The 17,151-nt window shown below is 43.9% G+C and overlaps 1 protein-coding gene across 1 annotated transcript; it reads right to left on the reverse strand.

Moving 5' to 3' along the window:
- Nucleotides 1-911: 911 nt before the first annotated feature.
- On the reverse strand, nt 912-10,277 carry nim1k (NIM1 serine/threonine protein kinase). Its single transcript, XM_039003066.1, has 6 exons — nt 10,219-10,277; nt 9,768-10,047; nt 9,527-9,639; nt 2,669-2,790; nt 2,366-2,512; nt 912-2,176 (listed from the first exon to the last, which is right to left on the reverse strand). Exons 2-6 carry the CDS (start codon nt 9,980-9,982, stop codon nt 1,421-1,423), a joined length of 1,353 nt encoding a protein of 450 aa, XP_038858994.1. The 5' UTR covers nt 9,983-10,047; nt 10,219-10,277; the 3' UTR covers nt 912-1,420.
- Between the last annotated feature and the right edge of the window lie 6,874 nt (nt 10,278-17,151).

A 17,151-nucleotide genomic window follows, 5' to 3' on the forward strand; every position in this document is an offset into this window, starting at 1 on the left:
CCCCCCTTCAGTTTCATCCACAGCTTAGAGTCGACATATGCCGATATAAGCCTGATGTGTAGGCTAGTTACTGTTTCTGAACTGTAAGTAAGACATTAGGCTTGTTTCTTATCAGATACAGTCACCATTTATTGTCCATAATATAAACCCATTAACCCTAGATGAGAAAAATACATTTTGTAATGAACATTGACATGTGAAGTTTATCGAAACATTACAGGACAACACAGTATTTCAGCATTTTATTTCATATTTTGAAAATATATATTGGGCAGTAATATGGCATCATAACAATTGAAAATCAAATTATTGGCGACGACAGGTAAGGTGTACAAATAACTGTCAACCCAACCAGGCCAATAAGGCCAATGTGTTCCTTTCAACCAGTTACCTGCTGATATCTAGCCTGGTCCCAGATCTGTTTGTGCTCTTGCCAACTCCATTGCTTATTGTCAAAGCCAAACACATTTTGCATGACAATGAGTGACAAGGAGTTAGCATGATAGCACAAAAAGCAAAAACAGACTGGCTCTCAGGCTAAGAGACATAATCAGACATCCCAAACCTCTCCTCGAGTACCCCCAGCCAGCCCAGTTATTTTATGTATTCCAGAACTAGCACTGCTGATTCAACTAATGAAGAGCTTGATGATTAGGTAACCATTTCAATCAGCTATGCTCGTTCTGAAATACATCAACGAAGTGGACTGGCTGGGGGTACTCAAGGAGAAGTTTGGGAAGCACTGTGATAGGATATCATATGCAAAATGAATAAAAATAACATGCATTTATGAAATAGGAGATGAAAATGTCTAGAATCATGATGTCATGTAACTGGAAAGAAAAAACTAATGTCTGTCAAAAACAGTACAATAAAACATTCGAGACATAATCACCTCCTGATTTCTAATTCAAATTATCACATTCTTCATTCTCATTAGCCTGGATGCTTGACTCTTTCTGCATTCCACAATGCTACATCTGGTTTTACCAAGCCTCAGTCGCTTCAGGTTGTGATTGTAACACCAGAGTTGTAGGACTTATTGCTGCATGAGGTCATATGAATATACGTACGCGTTAACAGTATGTCACTTTGGAGAAAAGCGTCTGCTGGATGACAGTATGTACAATTTTTGCCTTGTCTGGTAAGATAAAGTCGAAAAAGACAGGCACCCAGGCTAAAGTATATTCTCACAGAGACTGATTTAAAAATAAGAAAAATCCTAACGTCAATCCCAACTTTAGGATTTTTCCCCCGTTTTTCTTATCTGCGGTGAACATTTTGTCGATAAACATTCTAGACAGAAGTTGCACTGATTTAAAATTCACCACCTCATTCCTCATTCACAGTCACATAAATGTTTACTTTATTGACAAAAAAACTACAACAAAAGTTCAACTATAGGAGCAAAGGCTTTTCGTCACAGAATCACACAGAGCTTGGAGGTGTGCCGTAAGCTGTGGTACGCCTTTAGCCGGTCCTTTTTACTCACGCTGGACCCGACCACATGTGTAACCACAGGCATGCTCTCCACCGCCCGCCTCTTGTGCGCACGGTGCAACAGAATCCTATAAATGCCCGTAACAGAACTCCTACAGTCCTTCCCCTGATTATTTAAGATATGCTCCGGGGTGATCCCTAGTATCTCCAGCGCCTCCCTCACCTCCGCCTCATCCTCCTCCAACTCTGAAGGCGTGCTCTCGGCCAGATAGGACGGGTCCAGTTTAAAGGGCTCCATGGCCCGGGGGAAGTCTATAGGCAGCAGCCACTCACAGCCCATCATCTGCTCCACACTGCAGCGGTCTGAGGGCTGGGGCTGGAGGATGCCTCTGATCAGCCTCTGGCAGGGCTCCTGTACCCAGCAGGGCAGCACATAGGCCCCCTCTAGAATGCAGCGCTTCAGTTTGGCCACCGTGTCCGCCCTGAAGGGCATGGTTCCTGTCACCATGAAGAACAGCATGATGCCCAGGGCCCAGATGTCTACGAAGACGCCCAGGTAGTGTTCGTCCCTGAAGAGTTCAGGCGCGGCGTAGGGCGGGGAGCCGCAGAACGTGTTGAGGGTCTCGTCGCGGCGGCTCAGCGTGCTGAAGCCGAAGTCTCCCACCTTGACGCAGGTGCTGCACGTGTAGAACACGTTCTCTGCCTTCAGGTCACGGTGGATGATGCTGTTGTCATGCTGTGGGGTGGGTCAAAGATTTATCTGGTTAACATACCGATATGTACCTTAAATACATCTCATACTCTTTAAATTACATTCAACGTTGCGCAACGAAAAAGAAAAGAGACTGCATAATATTTATTTGGGTGAGCTCTGATAATTACACTGAAAAGTGTATGTATGCAGGACTTCAACCCTGGACCATACCATGTGTTTGACAGCCGAGAGGATCTGAGAGAAGACAATCTTGCTGTCGATGTCCGACAGTTTCCCCTCCATGCTAATCTTGGTGTAGAGCTCTCCTCCACCAGCATACTCCATCACCAGGTGTAACCGTGACAACGTCTCCACCACCTGTCACCCGGCAGGAGGGCAGAGAGAGTATGGTCAAGTTGTCTTCTGAAAAACTCTGTTTCAGTGCACTGCACTGATGATCTTAGCTTCTGACCAGGCTTTGTGTAACTCATTCCTTATCAACAGTGTGTGTGTGTGTGTGTGTGTCCGTCCGACCTCGTAGAGACGTATGATGTTGGGGTGGTGTAGTCTCTCCATGCTGGAGATCTCTCTGGACAGTAGCCTCTGGGTCTTCTGGTCCAGCTTGGTCTTATCCAGGATCTTAATGGCCACCTTGTCTGAAGGAGAACAGACAGAGGGACATGTTCATTAAACATAGAAGTTAGTACCAAAAAGAAGAGGTTGAGAGAAGGAGTAAGGCTATATTAGCTTTTGGTGTTTTATTCTCTATTGAAAAGACTGTGCAATACTTTGTCGATGTCAACACACACTTCATTAGCATATCTGTATGCATAAGCAAGTTATGTGGCCGATGAAACGAGTGCATTCTACATTCTATTCCAAGCTAGGTGGCTTTCTCAAGTATGATGTCATAATAAGGACTGACATTTTTCATACTTTTCGGTTTCGTTCTGTCACTATGATAATGGGATATTTATATTCAATATCAGTTGTGGAATGTGGTTCAATATTCCGGGAAATGCCCAGATCCTGATTTACACTTGTGGCAAAAGGATTTGCTTTACAGCGATCTAACCAAAGCGATTCAAAACGCATAGCTAGTTAGCCTATTCAAAGGCGAGTATCTGCAGATTTTTCTCAAAGTAGCTTGCTTGTTCTGCAGCATTGGCCATCAGTGTGTTCTTGGTGCTAGCTTCCTTTACTGCAGGAATCAGGATAACCAGCAGGAGGAGCTAGAGGAGGAGGAGTTGACTGATGTTGTGGATGTAAGTCCTGAGATGAGGCACGGGAGGAGCTGGATAATGTTGACTTTAACTTTGTGGAACAACTGACCATTGAAAACCTCAAGGACAGCTATCTGATGTCTGGGGTTCAGCTCATTCCGTTGTCCCCCAGCCTTCTCCTTTACCTCCATGGCTATAATTGAATGAACAGGATTACATACAACACTCCGCATGGTGCCTGGCAACACAGAAAACAAATCGCAAACTTCCTAACTAAATGTAACACTGCTGGGCATCTCCACCCATTATCTGGGGGTGCACCAGAGCAAGCAGCTAAAGCCTATGACTGTCTCTGGGACCAAATCCCATAACGTAGCTTTAAAAAGATCTGTAGAAGCCTAGACAAATCTGCAAACAGTTAGATACAGGCTTATGTTATTGCTTTCTTGTATGCTATTGTATATTGTCAATTTTCTCTGAGGCAACTAACTAATTTTTTAGAGAGCTTGATTTTCATGGAAACCCATTTTCTTGATTATAGCCTATTCTAAAACAATCAATTATAAGTATTACTCATTTCAACAAGAACATTACTTTCTTGAAAAGTCGTATTCGACTATTGATGAGACGACAGGAGAGAGCAGAAATAACCAAACGGAAATGATGATCACACATACTGTGTAGGTTGTAGAGAACAAAAAGAACATGAATACATCCAATTGAACCTATTTTGTAGAGGGGTGAAGCTGGTTCAGATTTGGCGTGGTCCCGTGTGGCTCAGTTGGTAGAGCATGGCGCTTGCAACGCCAGGGTTGTGGGTTCAATTCCCACGGGGGGACCAGGGTTCAATTCCCACGGGGGGACCAGGATGAATATGTATGAACTTTCCAATTTGTAAGTCGCTCTGGATAAGAGCGTCTGCTAAATGACTTAAATGTAAATGTAAATGAGTAGAAGCTCCCCAGAGGAGGAAAGGGAGGACCATCCTCAGTGAATTTAATACAATTAAAAATAGTGAAACAATAAAAAAGTTTTCCTTTTTAGAAAAATACTATACTAAATATACTATGTATACAAAAGAATGTGGACACCCATTCAAATTAGTGGATTCGGCTATTTCAGCCACACCCGTTGCTGCCTGGTGTATAAAATTGAGCACACAGCCATGCAATCTCCATAGACAAACATTGGCAGTAGAATGGCCTTACTGAAGTGCTCAGTGACTTTCAACGTGGCACCGTCATAGGATGCCACCTTTCCAACAAGTCAGTTCGTCAAATTTCTCCCCTACTAGAGCTGCTTCGGTCAACTGTAAGTGCTGCTATTATGAAGTGGAAAGTTTTTTATATTTGTATTTTTATTTCACCTTTATTTAACCAGGTAGACTAGTTGAGAACAAGTTCTCAATTACAACTGCGACCTGACCAAGATAAAGCAAAGCAGTGCGACACAAACAACAACACAGAGTTACACAAGGAATAAACAAACATACAGTCAAAAATACAATATAAAAAGTCTATATACAGTGTGTGCAAATGAGGTAAGATAAGGAAGGTAAGGCAATAAATAGTCCATAGTGGCAAAATAATTACAATATAGCAATTAAACACTGGAGTGATAGATGTGCAGAAGTTGAGTGTGCAAGTAGAGATACTGGGGTGCAAAGGAGCAAAATAAATAAAATAAATAACAATATGGGGATGAGGTAGTAGGATGGGCTATGTACAGGTGCAGTGATCTGTGAGCTGCTCTGACAGCTTGTGCTTAAAGTTAGTGAGGGAGATAGGAGTGTCCATCTTCAGTGATTTTTGCAGTTCGTTCCAGTCATTGGCAGCAGAGAACTGGAAGGAAAGGCGGCCAAATGAGTAATTGGCTTTGGGGGTGACCAGTGAAATATACCTGCTGGAGCGCCTGCTACAGGTGGGTGCTGCTATGGTGACCAGTGAGCTGAGATAAGGCGGGGCTTTACCTAGCAAATACTTATAGGTGACCTGGAGCCAGTGGGTTTGGCGACGAATATGAAGTGAGGGCTAGCCAACGAGAGCATACAGGTTGCAGTGGTGGGAAGTATATGGGGCTTTGGTGACAAAACAGATGGCACTGTGATAGACTGCATCCAATTTGCTGAATAGTGTTGGAGGCTATTTTGTAAATTACATCACCGAAGTCAAGGATCAGTAGGATAGTCAGTTTTACGAGGGTATGTTTGGCAGCATGAGTGAAGGATGCTTTGTTGCGAAATAGGAAGCAGATTCTAGATTTCATTTTGGATTGGAGATGCTTAATGTGAGTCTGGAAGGAGAGTTTACAGTCTAGCCAGACACCTAGGTATTTGTAGTTGTCCACATAAGTCAGAACCGTCCAGAGTAGTGACGCTGGACGGGCGGGCAGGTGTGGGCAGCGATCGGTTGAAGAGCATGCATTTAGTTTTACTTGCATTTAAGAGCAGTTGGAGGCCACGGAAGGAGAGTTGTATGGCATTGAAGCTCGTCTGGAGTTTAGTTAACACAGTGTCCAAAGAGGGGCCAGAAGTATACAGAATGGTGTCATCTGTGTAGAGGTGGATCAGAGAATCACCAGCAGCAAGAGCGACATCATTGATGTATACAGAGAAAAGAGTCGGCCTGAAGATTGAACCCTGTGGCACCACCATAGAGACTGCCAGAGGTCCGGACAACAGGCCCTCCGATTTGACACACTGAACTCTGTCTGAGAAGTAGTTGGTGAAACAGGCGAGGCAGTCATTTGAGAAACCAAGGCTGTTGAGTCTGCCGATAACAATGTCGTGATTGACAGAGTCGAAAGCCTTGGCCAGGTCGATGAATACAGCTGCACAGTATTGTCTCTTATCGATGGCAGTTATGATATCGTTTAGGACCTTGAGCGTGGCTGAGGTGCACCCATGACCAGCTCGGAAACCAGATTGCATAGCGGAGAAGGTACGGTGGGATTCGAAATGGTCGGTGATCTGTTTGTTAACTTGGCTTTCGAAGACCTTAGAAAAGGCAGGGTTGGATAGATATAGGTCTGTAACAGTTTGGGTCTAGAGTGTCTCCCCCTTTGAAGAGGGGGATGACCGTGGCAGCGTTCCAATCTTTGGGGATCTCAGACGATATGAAAGAGAGGTTGAACAGGCTAGTAATAGGTGTTGCAACAATTGCGGCAGATCATTTTAGAAAGAGAGGGTCCAGATTGTCTAGCCCGGCTGATTTGTAGGGGTCCAGATTTTGCAGCTCTTTCAGAACATCAGCTATCTGGATTTGGGTGAAGGAGAAATGGGGGAGGCTTGGGCAAGTTGCTGTAGGGAGTGCAGGGCTGTTGACCGGGGTAGGGATAGCCAGGTGGAAAGCATGGCCAGCCATAGAGAAATGCTTATTGAAATTCTCAATTATCGTGGATTTATCGGTGGTGACAGTGTTTCCTAGCCTCAGTGCAGTGGGCAGCTGGGAGGTGGTGCACTTATTCTCCATGAACTTTACAGTGTCCCAGAACTTTTTGGCTATTCGATGCTAATGCAGTACGCCACAGGATGTTTTTGTGTTGGTCAAGGGCAGTCAGGTCTGGAGTGAAACAAGGGCTATATCTGTTCCTGGTTCTACATTTTTTGAATGGGGCATGCTTATTTAAGATGGTGAGGAAAGCACTTTTAAAGAATAACCAGGTATCCTCTACTGACGGAATGAGGTCAATATCCTTCCATGATACCCGGGCCAGGTCGATTAGAAAGGCCTGCTCGCTGAAGTGTTTTAGGGAGCGTTTGACAGTGATGAGGGGTGGTCGTTTGACCGCAGACCCATTATGGACGCAGGCAATGAGGCAGTGATCGCTGAGATCCTGGTTGAAGACAGCAGATGTGTATTTGGAGGGCAGGTTGGTTAGGATGATATCTAGGAGGGTGCCCGTGTTTACGGATTCGGGGTTGTACATGGTAGGTTCATTGATAATTTGTGTGAGATTGAGGGCAGCAAGCTTAGATTGTAGGATGGCCGGGGTGTTAAGCATGTCCCAGTTTAGGTCACCTAACAGCACGAGCTCTGAAGATAGATGGGGGGCAATCAATTCACATATGGTGTCCAGGGCAAAGCTGGGAGCAGAAGGTGGTCTATAGCAAGCGGCAACGGTGAGAGACTTGTTTCTGGAAAGGTGGATTTGAAAAAATAGAAGCTCAAATTGTTGGTTTTGCACAGTACGGCAACAAGGAGCAACTACGGCTCAGCCGCGAAGTTGTAGGCCACACAAGCTCATAGAACGGGACTGCCGAGTGCTGAAGCACGTAGCGTGTACAAATCTAATCTTCCATAGACATACACAGTAATCATGACAACTTCCGAAGGACGTCCATCAACCTATCAGAGCTCTTGCATAATGAACTGACATGTTGTTGACCCAATCAAAGGATCAGAGAATTAATCTAGTACTGAAAGTATAAGCTACAGCTAGCTAGCACTGCAGTGTATAAAAGGTGGTGTGAAGTTGACTATAAGAGAGAGAAAGACAATAGTTGAACAGTTCTGAACAAATTAATTCCTTAAAAATGAAGGACAAGCTGTTTTGCCTGTGGTTATGGAACCCTGACCTGTTCCCTGGATGTGCTACCCTCTCTCTCTCTCTCTCTCTCTCTCTTTTCTAATTTCTCACTTTCACTTACCTGGCTAGCGAATGCAGCTAGCTAGTTTAGCCGACTCAAACACCTGGCTCAAACAGAAAGGGATGCTATGTTAGCTAGCTGGCTATGGCTTTCCAACATTGGAACTCTTCCAAGTCAAGGTAAGCTTTTGCTTTATCTGCCGGCACTGTACTGCATGATTGTAGCAGGTTTATTAACATGTTAGTTCTAGTAGCTAGCTATGTTGACTATGACGTTAGCTAATATGGTGACAACGATGTAGGCTGTGTGTGTAGTGGTTAGCGATTATGGTATGAAGGTTTGGCTTGGAAAGGTTTTGTTGCCTGGTCACAGGTACTGAAGTCCACAAGCGAAGGGAAAAGTTGAGAGGAGGAGAGCGAGTAAATGCAAGAAGAAATTACACAACGAGCAAACATACTATTTGTATGTGGCTTCTATGAAAGTGAACTGTGTTTGCATACCTGCATTTGTACAATAGAAACTCTTGTTTGCAACTGTTGGACTAATGATTACACCCTAGGTCAGCTAGATACACGCAAGAGTGTCCAAGGCGGTATTGAATGTCCGTCTTTGATTACTTGATTACACTAATTTGTCTCTTGACCTGTGCACCTACGTTGTAAACTTTCATTCATAGGCTAGGATGTAGCAACCTCCTGATGGGTTCAAAGAAAATTTGAATATCATGTAGTAGCCTAAACCTATCAATGTTACATTGAGCTGGGTGAATGGATTATGAATGACAGTCATCCAATATGCTGTAATATAAATAAGGCCATGCTCATCGTAAACAGCTCTGACCACCCTGACCTCACCTGTAGCACCCATACTTGATATCAATAGCATAAATTAATTCATAATATAAAGGAATAAAACAAAGATCTTGGCTAATAGGGTATGGAAAAGTCCCTAAGCGGTGTGATGGTGCTGAGATATCTAATTGTGCTTTGACATGCATAATTAAGACTGGTATTAGTCTCTCTTTCTGCTCTGCCACAGCTTTCAGCGACAGCCTTTAAAAATGCCCCGGAGCTCATTTTGCTTTTTGTCGTACTAAGCAAGCGATACCACGCACGCACACTCACTCACACTACATACAGTCTTTGATGAAGCATGCGGCAATTCCAGCCGTCGCTAGGGAAACACGAGATCTCTAATCAATCCATCTTTTCAAGGGCAGCAGACAAGCTGTCCCTCTGTGGCTGATTCAGACCACAGGCCCAAACCACTGGCTCATTAGCAAACAGCTATCTAAGGATACGTATTATTAGCTCATTGATAAAAACAGGTAGTCGGTCATCACGGTGGTTTGCGACTTTGCTGGAGCAGAGAAGCTGGGATTTTCCGAGAACTATTCGACTCAAGCCAGCATATTTAGTGAAGATTGGCCAGGCCTAAATATCTTCTCACTTTTACTGGTCAATGAATTGAATCATTTTGAAAGATTCAAAGGTTTGGTGAGCATCTACAGTACAGCAGGGCTGTGTCTGTTATGTTAAACATCAGTTCATGTGTTTGCTGATTGGCAGGGGTCTTCCTTACCGTTGGTGAGGGCGTGGATCCCCAGCTTGACATGGGAGAAGTTTCCACAGCCGATCTCCCCGCGGACCTTGTAGAAGCCGATACGTCGGCCCACTGTGAGCTCACGGACCACCCTGTCAGTAGGGTTACCAGAGGGGTTGCCAAATAATCATCATTAACAAATGATCCAGAAAAACAATACATGATAATGAATTTTCTTTCTCGTTGTGTTCTAAGAGAGCGTTGGGCGTCCTGGTTCTACCTGTCGTCCTGGCACATGTCGAGGTTCAGCCTCTCCAGGGGGCTGAGTTGGCGGGCAGGGACCCCCTCATCATCTGTAGCGATGTCCGAGCTGTCCTGACGGCTCCAGCGGGCATATCTCCTGTCCTGACCGCCTGTTCTCCCAGCCCCAGAGCCCCTGGAACTCCCCACCGTAGCCCCAGCAGAGCCTACCCCAGAGGGGTACACGGCCGTCATCCTACCCAGGATGCCTAGGATGGGGGTAGCTCATGGCTGGAGGGGGTTCTGATGCAAGGCACCACCTGTGGGTGAACACACCGAACAGAACGTTATCATGAGGGAAATACCCAGAGCCCTGTTCAATCCAGCCTATACAACCCATTTTCTGGGCTGCAAAAACACACACTTCCTTTATTTTATTCATGATCTCAACAAAACCATACTAAAAGCGAAGAGCAAAGTGTGAATCTCACCTTTATACATAGGGTCCATGTAGAGAACTTTTCTGTTCACCGAATGTCCAGACGACCGCAGATCTAAGCCAGAGAGACAAAACAGAGGCTACTATTCTATTCCTCAAGTGCGTCTCTCCAGACCTTCGATGGACTGCCGTTTGAACACTCCCTTAACCAAGGCGGTTGATGACAGTTTCTGACCCATAGCTCAAGGAAGTTAACCCCAGACCGTTTGTAAGCCCAACTTGTTGCTCTAGATCATTCTTTGAAACAGAGGATGGATTAGAGTGAACAACATTTCACCTCAGTCCGCTGGCTCGCTCATTAGTGCAGCTGCGTTTTAATTGGCTCTTTGATTCCCTGAGATATAAATAGCCCACGGGTGGTGGAGGAGGGGGGGAGGGAGGAAAGGAATATGGCTGAACGTTAAGGTGCTGCCATGGGTTACTTCCTTAAACGCCACACAAAGTTGTCCATCTCTTGGGGCGGCAGGTAGCCTAGTGGTCAGAGCGTTTGGCCAATAATCGAAAGGTTGTTGGATTGAATCCCTCAGCTGACAAGGTAAAAATTGGTTGTTCTGCCCCTGAACATGGCAGTTAACCCACTGCTCCCTGGTAGGCTGTCATTGTAAATAAGATGTTGTTGGTAATTAACTGACTTGCCTAGTTAAATAAAGATACAAAATTTAAATTGGAACAATGAACTCAGTTGAAACATGAACTCTTTTCCCACTCTCTCGTCTCTTCTCTCTAAAACGCTGGTGCAGGGATTAATGAAGACAGTCGCTACATCTTTTAATCCCGGCTTTATTCATTGTGTGTGTGAGCATGTGTGTGTGTGAGGGTAGTATACAGAATACGTGTACATACTTGTGGACAAGTGTTAATGTATGTCTGCTTACCTGTGTGAACACTCAAACACACTCACAAACTGATTAGAACATATTTTGTTTTCAGGAGATGATTAGGTGACAAGTGTGTGTGTGTGTGTATGTGCAGGCACATTTGTGCACGTGTGTCTGTGCTAGTTCATTCACACGTGTGTATCTGTACGTGTGTGTGATTAGGTGATAACTACTTGTTCTGAAAGCTCTAACAATGTCCCTGGAGTAGAGGCGGAGGTGGCTTTACACTCATTAATGTGTTTATTATGGATGGTAAGGGAAAACAAGCTTTTCTAACCTTGCACTAACTCACTTAGCACCACTGTCATGTGTCATGGCCAAGGGTCTAACCTATGCTCATAGGGCCAGTTTCCCAGACACAGATTAGCCTTCACAACTGAGAACTTTTAATTGAGATTCTCCATTGATAATTATTTTTTTAGTCCAAGACTAGGCCTAATCTGTGTCTGGGAAATGCCAAACAGATTATAGGGCCTACTTTGTGATTATTAAGAATGAATCACAACGCACTCTGCTGCTGACATATCAGAGGGATGCATGCTATGACACTAACAGACAGACAGACAGACAGACAGACAGACAGACAGACAGACAGACAGACAGACAGACAGACAGACAGACAGACAGACAGACAGACAGACAGACAGACAGACAGACAGACAGACAGACAGACAGACAGACAGACAGAGAGAGAGAGAGAGAGAGAGAGAGAGAGAGAGAGAGAGAGAGAGAGAGAGAGAGAGAGAGAGAGAGAGAGAGAGAGAGAGAGAGAGAGAGAGAGAGAGAGAGAGAGAGAGAGAGAGAGAGAGAGAGAGAGAGAGAGAGAGAGAGAGAGAGAGAGAGAGAGAGAGAGAGGAGTAAAGAGGGTTTGAATCTTTGAAGGTGAGCACACTTGAGTTCATCTGTCTGAGAACCCTCCCACACTATAATAACCTGTAATGCAGCATGATCCTCTCCATCATAGCAAAGGGTTAGGTCCTTTATCCTCAGCCCAAACATACTACTGTTCTCACACAACCACACTGCTCTCTAATACTACACCGATGTATCTCAGACATGACCGGCCAATAGCCATACACCATCACCGACAGACAAACGTCAACAGAGGAGGGACGCCTGTGTACGCAGGTTTTCAGTCCAATTCTAGGCATTTGCTATCTACATTTGCTTTTCCAGAATATACAACTATAGTACATTTCTACAAATACCAATTGATCGATTCCGCAGCAATTACCAATCTAAATGTACATAATTATGATCTTATATAAACACCTCATTAAGACACATGATATCTCAAAACAGAATATCACTTGTCTTGCCAGGAGCTCCCCTATTCAATGTCTATTAAGGGGAAGCAGTGGAGGTGGAGCATAGCAAATCAAAGAGATTCCCCTTTGTGACCTCTCCCATCTGTCCAGCCTTCAAACACCTTTCTGCCTTCCTGTGTCTCTCGAGCATGAATATCTAACGATTGATCTGAGGCCGACTAAAAGGACTCGCCAAGAGAGAAGAGGGCTCCGCTTTTACAGCACAAAGCGAACACTGCTCTGCAAAGTATAATTATGCTAAAACAAGCATTTCACTGCACCTGCTATAACATCTGCTAAACTGAGCACGCGACCAATAAACTTTGATTTGATATTAGCCATTTATGTGAGCGTGCACACACACACACACACACACACACACACACACACACACACACACACACACACACACACACACACACACACACACACACACAGGAAAGGTGTTGTTTATGAATTGTAATTGGCAGCTGATACACCTGAGTGTACAGAGTACCTAAAAGGTGACCTCAGTAAATCGATGGGCTCCCGAGTGGCGCAGTGGTCTAAGGCACTGCAACTCAGTGCAAGAGGCGTCACTACAGTCCCTGGTTCGAATTCAGGCTGTATCAGATCCGGCCGTGATTGGGTGTCCCATAGGGCGGCGCACAATTGGCCCAGTGTCGTCCAGGTTTGGCCGGGGTAAGCCGTCATTGTAAATAAGAATAATTTGTTCTTAACTGACCTAGTTAAATAAAAGGTTAAATAAAATGGGAAATGTTTGTGTTTAGGGTCAGGTTGACAACTCCACTTGGTTGCTTGGCAATGGACGGTGAGCATATTTGTGTGCATCTCTATTCTGGATTAGGTATTAACTGGTGAATGTGAAGAGAGAGCAGGGCACTGTGTTCACAATTACACATTGCTTCATTGAGTTTAAATCACACACACCACAGGAGGTTGGTGGCACCTTAATTGGGGAGGATGGGCTTGTGGTAATGGCTGAAGCGGAACAGGTGGAATGGTATCAAATACATCAAACACATGGTTAGATGCCATTCCATTTGCTCCGTTCCAGCCATTATTATGAGCCGTCCTCCCCTCAGCAGCCTACATTGACACATACATACATACACACTAGCTAAATGACGCTACCTTTCTGTAAGGTGTAACATCAAATTATAAATTAGATCTACATGGTAAAAATACTTATTCACGAGCCTGTAAAAGAGATTCAACTCACCAGTCAAATAGTGGCTAAGGATCCATTAGGATGGTTGGTGGTGGAGGGCTGGTCCAAGCTCTGGTGATCCTCTTCGTTTACTCTGCAATAACAATGGCGAAAACTATAATCGACAACATCCACAACACGTAACGTAGATCTGCAGTGCACTCCACTCTCCCTACATGTAGGCTACCAGTTGTATGAGAGGATGTATTTCCCTTGAGAGAGGCACTGGTACTGCAGCTCACAACACCAGGTAGCTATGGGGAAATGCTTTCTACGAAAGGGATCCTCCTCTTCCTTTCACTAAAACTCTCTCTCACTGTCTCGCTCTCACTCTCACTGTCTCTCTCTCACTCTCACTGTCTCTCTCTCACTCTCACTGTCACTCTCTTTCTCTCTCTCTGAATTCTCTCTCTTAGTCTTGGTCTGCTTGTGTGTGTCTGTAATTTTCTCTCTCTTTTACACACACACACACACACACACACACACACACACACACACACACACACACACACACACACACACACACACACACACACACACACACACACACACACACACACACACACACACACAGGGAGGGAGGGAGCGAGAGAGCGCTCTGGCCACACAAAGCTCCCCTGTGTGATAATTGAGATGTGTGGTTGTGGAGAATAAAGAGCTGAGCGGTGAAAGGAGAGGGACAATAGCGGCTGTGGGCCTTAGTAACAGAGAGACAGGCCTCTCTAGAATCTGTGGGACAAACATTTCACATTTCCAAAAAGGACTGACCCAAATCTCCCCACTGCTATAACCCCTCTTGTGCATGTACACACACACACACACACACACACACACACACACACACACACACACACACACACACACACACACACACACACACACGCACGTGCACGCGCACACACACACACACACACACACACACACACACACACACACACACACACACACACACACACACACACACACACAGGGGCAGACTGGGACCAGAAATGGGCTCTGGCATTTCCCACACACTGGCCTATTTCATTCTTTGAGATAATAATAATTTTGCGAGAGAAAAAAAACAAGTGAGACAGGCACACTGAGCTAACAATGGACCAGCCCATCTGGCACTTGCCCGAAACGCCAGACCGCCCCTGCACACACACCACACACACACAATGTTCTAATGCCCACCCCCTTGCTCTGAGTCATGGAGCCCCACCCAAAGAAACATAATCTGGGCATTTCTACAGGCCTGGTTAGGTATGAGGCATGGGCTGCTTTAAAAGCACACATGGGATGTGATCAGTGCTGTTTTTACAGCTTGGCAACAAACCATCACATACCCTTTGTTAATAGGTCTTGTAAAAGTGGCCAAGTAAAGACAAATAGCCTATACCTGGTATACATAGTCAGAAACTACAGTAAATGGTAATAATGTGTTTACATAACAATTAGAGGTCGACCAATTAATCGGAATGGCCGATTAATTAGGGGCGATTTCAAGTTTTCATAACAATCGGATATCGGTATTTTCGGACACCGATTTGGCCAATGTTTATTTTATTTTTTTTACACCTTTATTTAACTAGGCAAGTCAGTTAAGAACACATTCTTATTATCAATGACGGCCTAGGAACAGTGGGTTAACTGCCTTGTTCAGGGGCAGAACGACAGATTTTTACCTTGTCAGCTCGTGGATTTGTTTTTGCAACCTTCCGGTTACTAGTCCAACGCTCTAACCACCTGCCTTACATTGCACTCCACGAGGAGCCTGCATGGCAGGCTGACTACCTGTTACGCGAGGGCAGCAAGAAACCAAGGTAAGTTGCTAGCTAGCATTAAACTTATAAAAAACAATTAATCTTCACATAATCACTAGTTAACTACACATGATTGATGATATTACTAGTTTATCTAGCGCGTCCTGCGTTGCATATAATCGATGCGGTGCCTGTTCATTTCTCATCGAATCACAGCCTACTTCGCCAAACGGGTGATGATTTAGCACTGTCGTTGCACCAAACCTAACCATAAATATCAATGCCTTTCTTTAAAATCAATACACAAGTATATATTTTTAAACCTGCATATTTAGTTCATATTGCCTGCTAACATGAATTTCTTATAATTAGGGAAATTGTGTCACTTCTCTTGCGTTCCATGCAAGCAGTCAGGGTATATGCAGCAGTTTGGGCCGCCTGGCTCGTTGCGAACTGTGTGAAGTCCATTTATTCCTAACAAAGACCGTAATTAATTTGCCAGAATTGTACATAATTATGACATAACATTGAAGGTTGTACAATGTAACAGCAATATTTAGACTTAGGGATGCCACCTGTTAGATAAAATACGGAACGGTTCCGTATTTCACTGAAAGAATAAACGTTTTGTTTTCTAAATGATATGGTCAAATCCGGAAACTGTTAAAACCTCTAACGAGTCACAAACCCGGATCCGGGATCCCCCCCATCAAAAAAGCTGACTAGCATAGCCTAGCCTAAAGCCACAGGGATATCATATAATAAAATGTTCATGAAATCACAAGTCCAAGGCACCAAATGAAAGATACACATCTTGTGAATCCAGCCATCATTTCTGATTTTTAAAATGTTTTACAGGGAAGACACAATATGTATTTCTATTAGCTAACCACCATAGCAAAAGACACAACTTTTTTTTCCCACCATTTTTTTCCTGCATAGGTAGCTATCACAAATTCGACCAAATAAAGATATAAATAGTCACTAACCAAGAAACAACTTCATCAGATGACAGTCTGATAACATATTTATTGTATAGCATATGTTTTGTTAGAAAAATGTGCATATTTCAGGTATAAATCATAGTTTTACATTGCAGCCACCATCACAACTCTCACCAAAGCAACTAGAATAACTACAGAGAGCAACGTGAATTACCTAAATACTCATCATAAAACATTTATGAAAAATACACAGCGTACAGCAAATGAAAGACAAAGATCTTGTGAATCCAGCCAATATTTCAGATTCTTTAAGTGTTTTACAGCGAAAACACAATTTAGCATTATATTAGCTTACTACAATAGCCAACCACACAGCAGCATTGATTCATGCACGTTAGCAATAGCGAATAAACCAGCAAAAGATATTAATTTTTTCACTAACCTTCTCAAAACTTCATCAGATGACAGTCCTATAACATCATATTACACAATACATATATTGTTTGTTCGAAAATGTGCATATTTAGCGGCACAAATCGTGGTTATACAATGAGAATAGTAGCCAAGCTGCCAACAAAATGTCGGGAGAAATCTTGGGAAAGACACCTAATCTAATCAATAACCACTCATAAACTTGACTAAAAAATACAGGTTGGACAGCAAATGAAAGATACATTAGTTCTTAATGCAACCGCTGTGTTAGATTTTTAAAATTAACGTTACTACGACATACAGCGTGCGCTAAAACGAGACCGCACCGAAATTAATGGCGGAATAATAGTTTTACATTTTTCAACAGAACAACGAATTAACATCATAAATAGTTCTTACTTTTTGATGA

The sequence above is a fragment of the Salvelinus namaycush genome, chromosome 1 (assembly GCF_016432855.1).
Source record: "Salvelinus namaycush isolate Seneca chromosome 1, SaNama_1.0, whole genome shotgun sequence".
Lineage (NCBI taxonomy): Eukaryota > Metazoa > Chordata > Actinopteri > Salmoniformes > Salmonidae > Salvelinus > Salvelinus namaycush.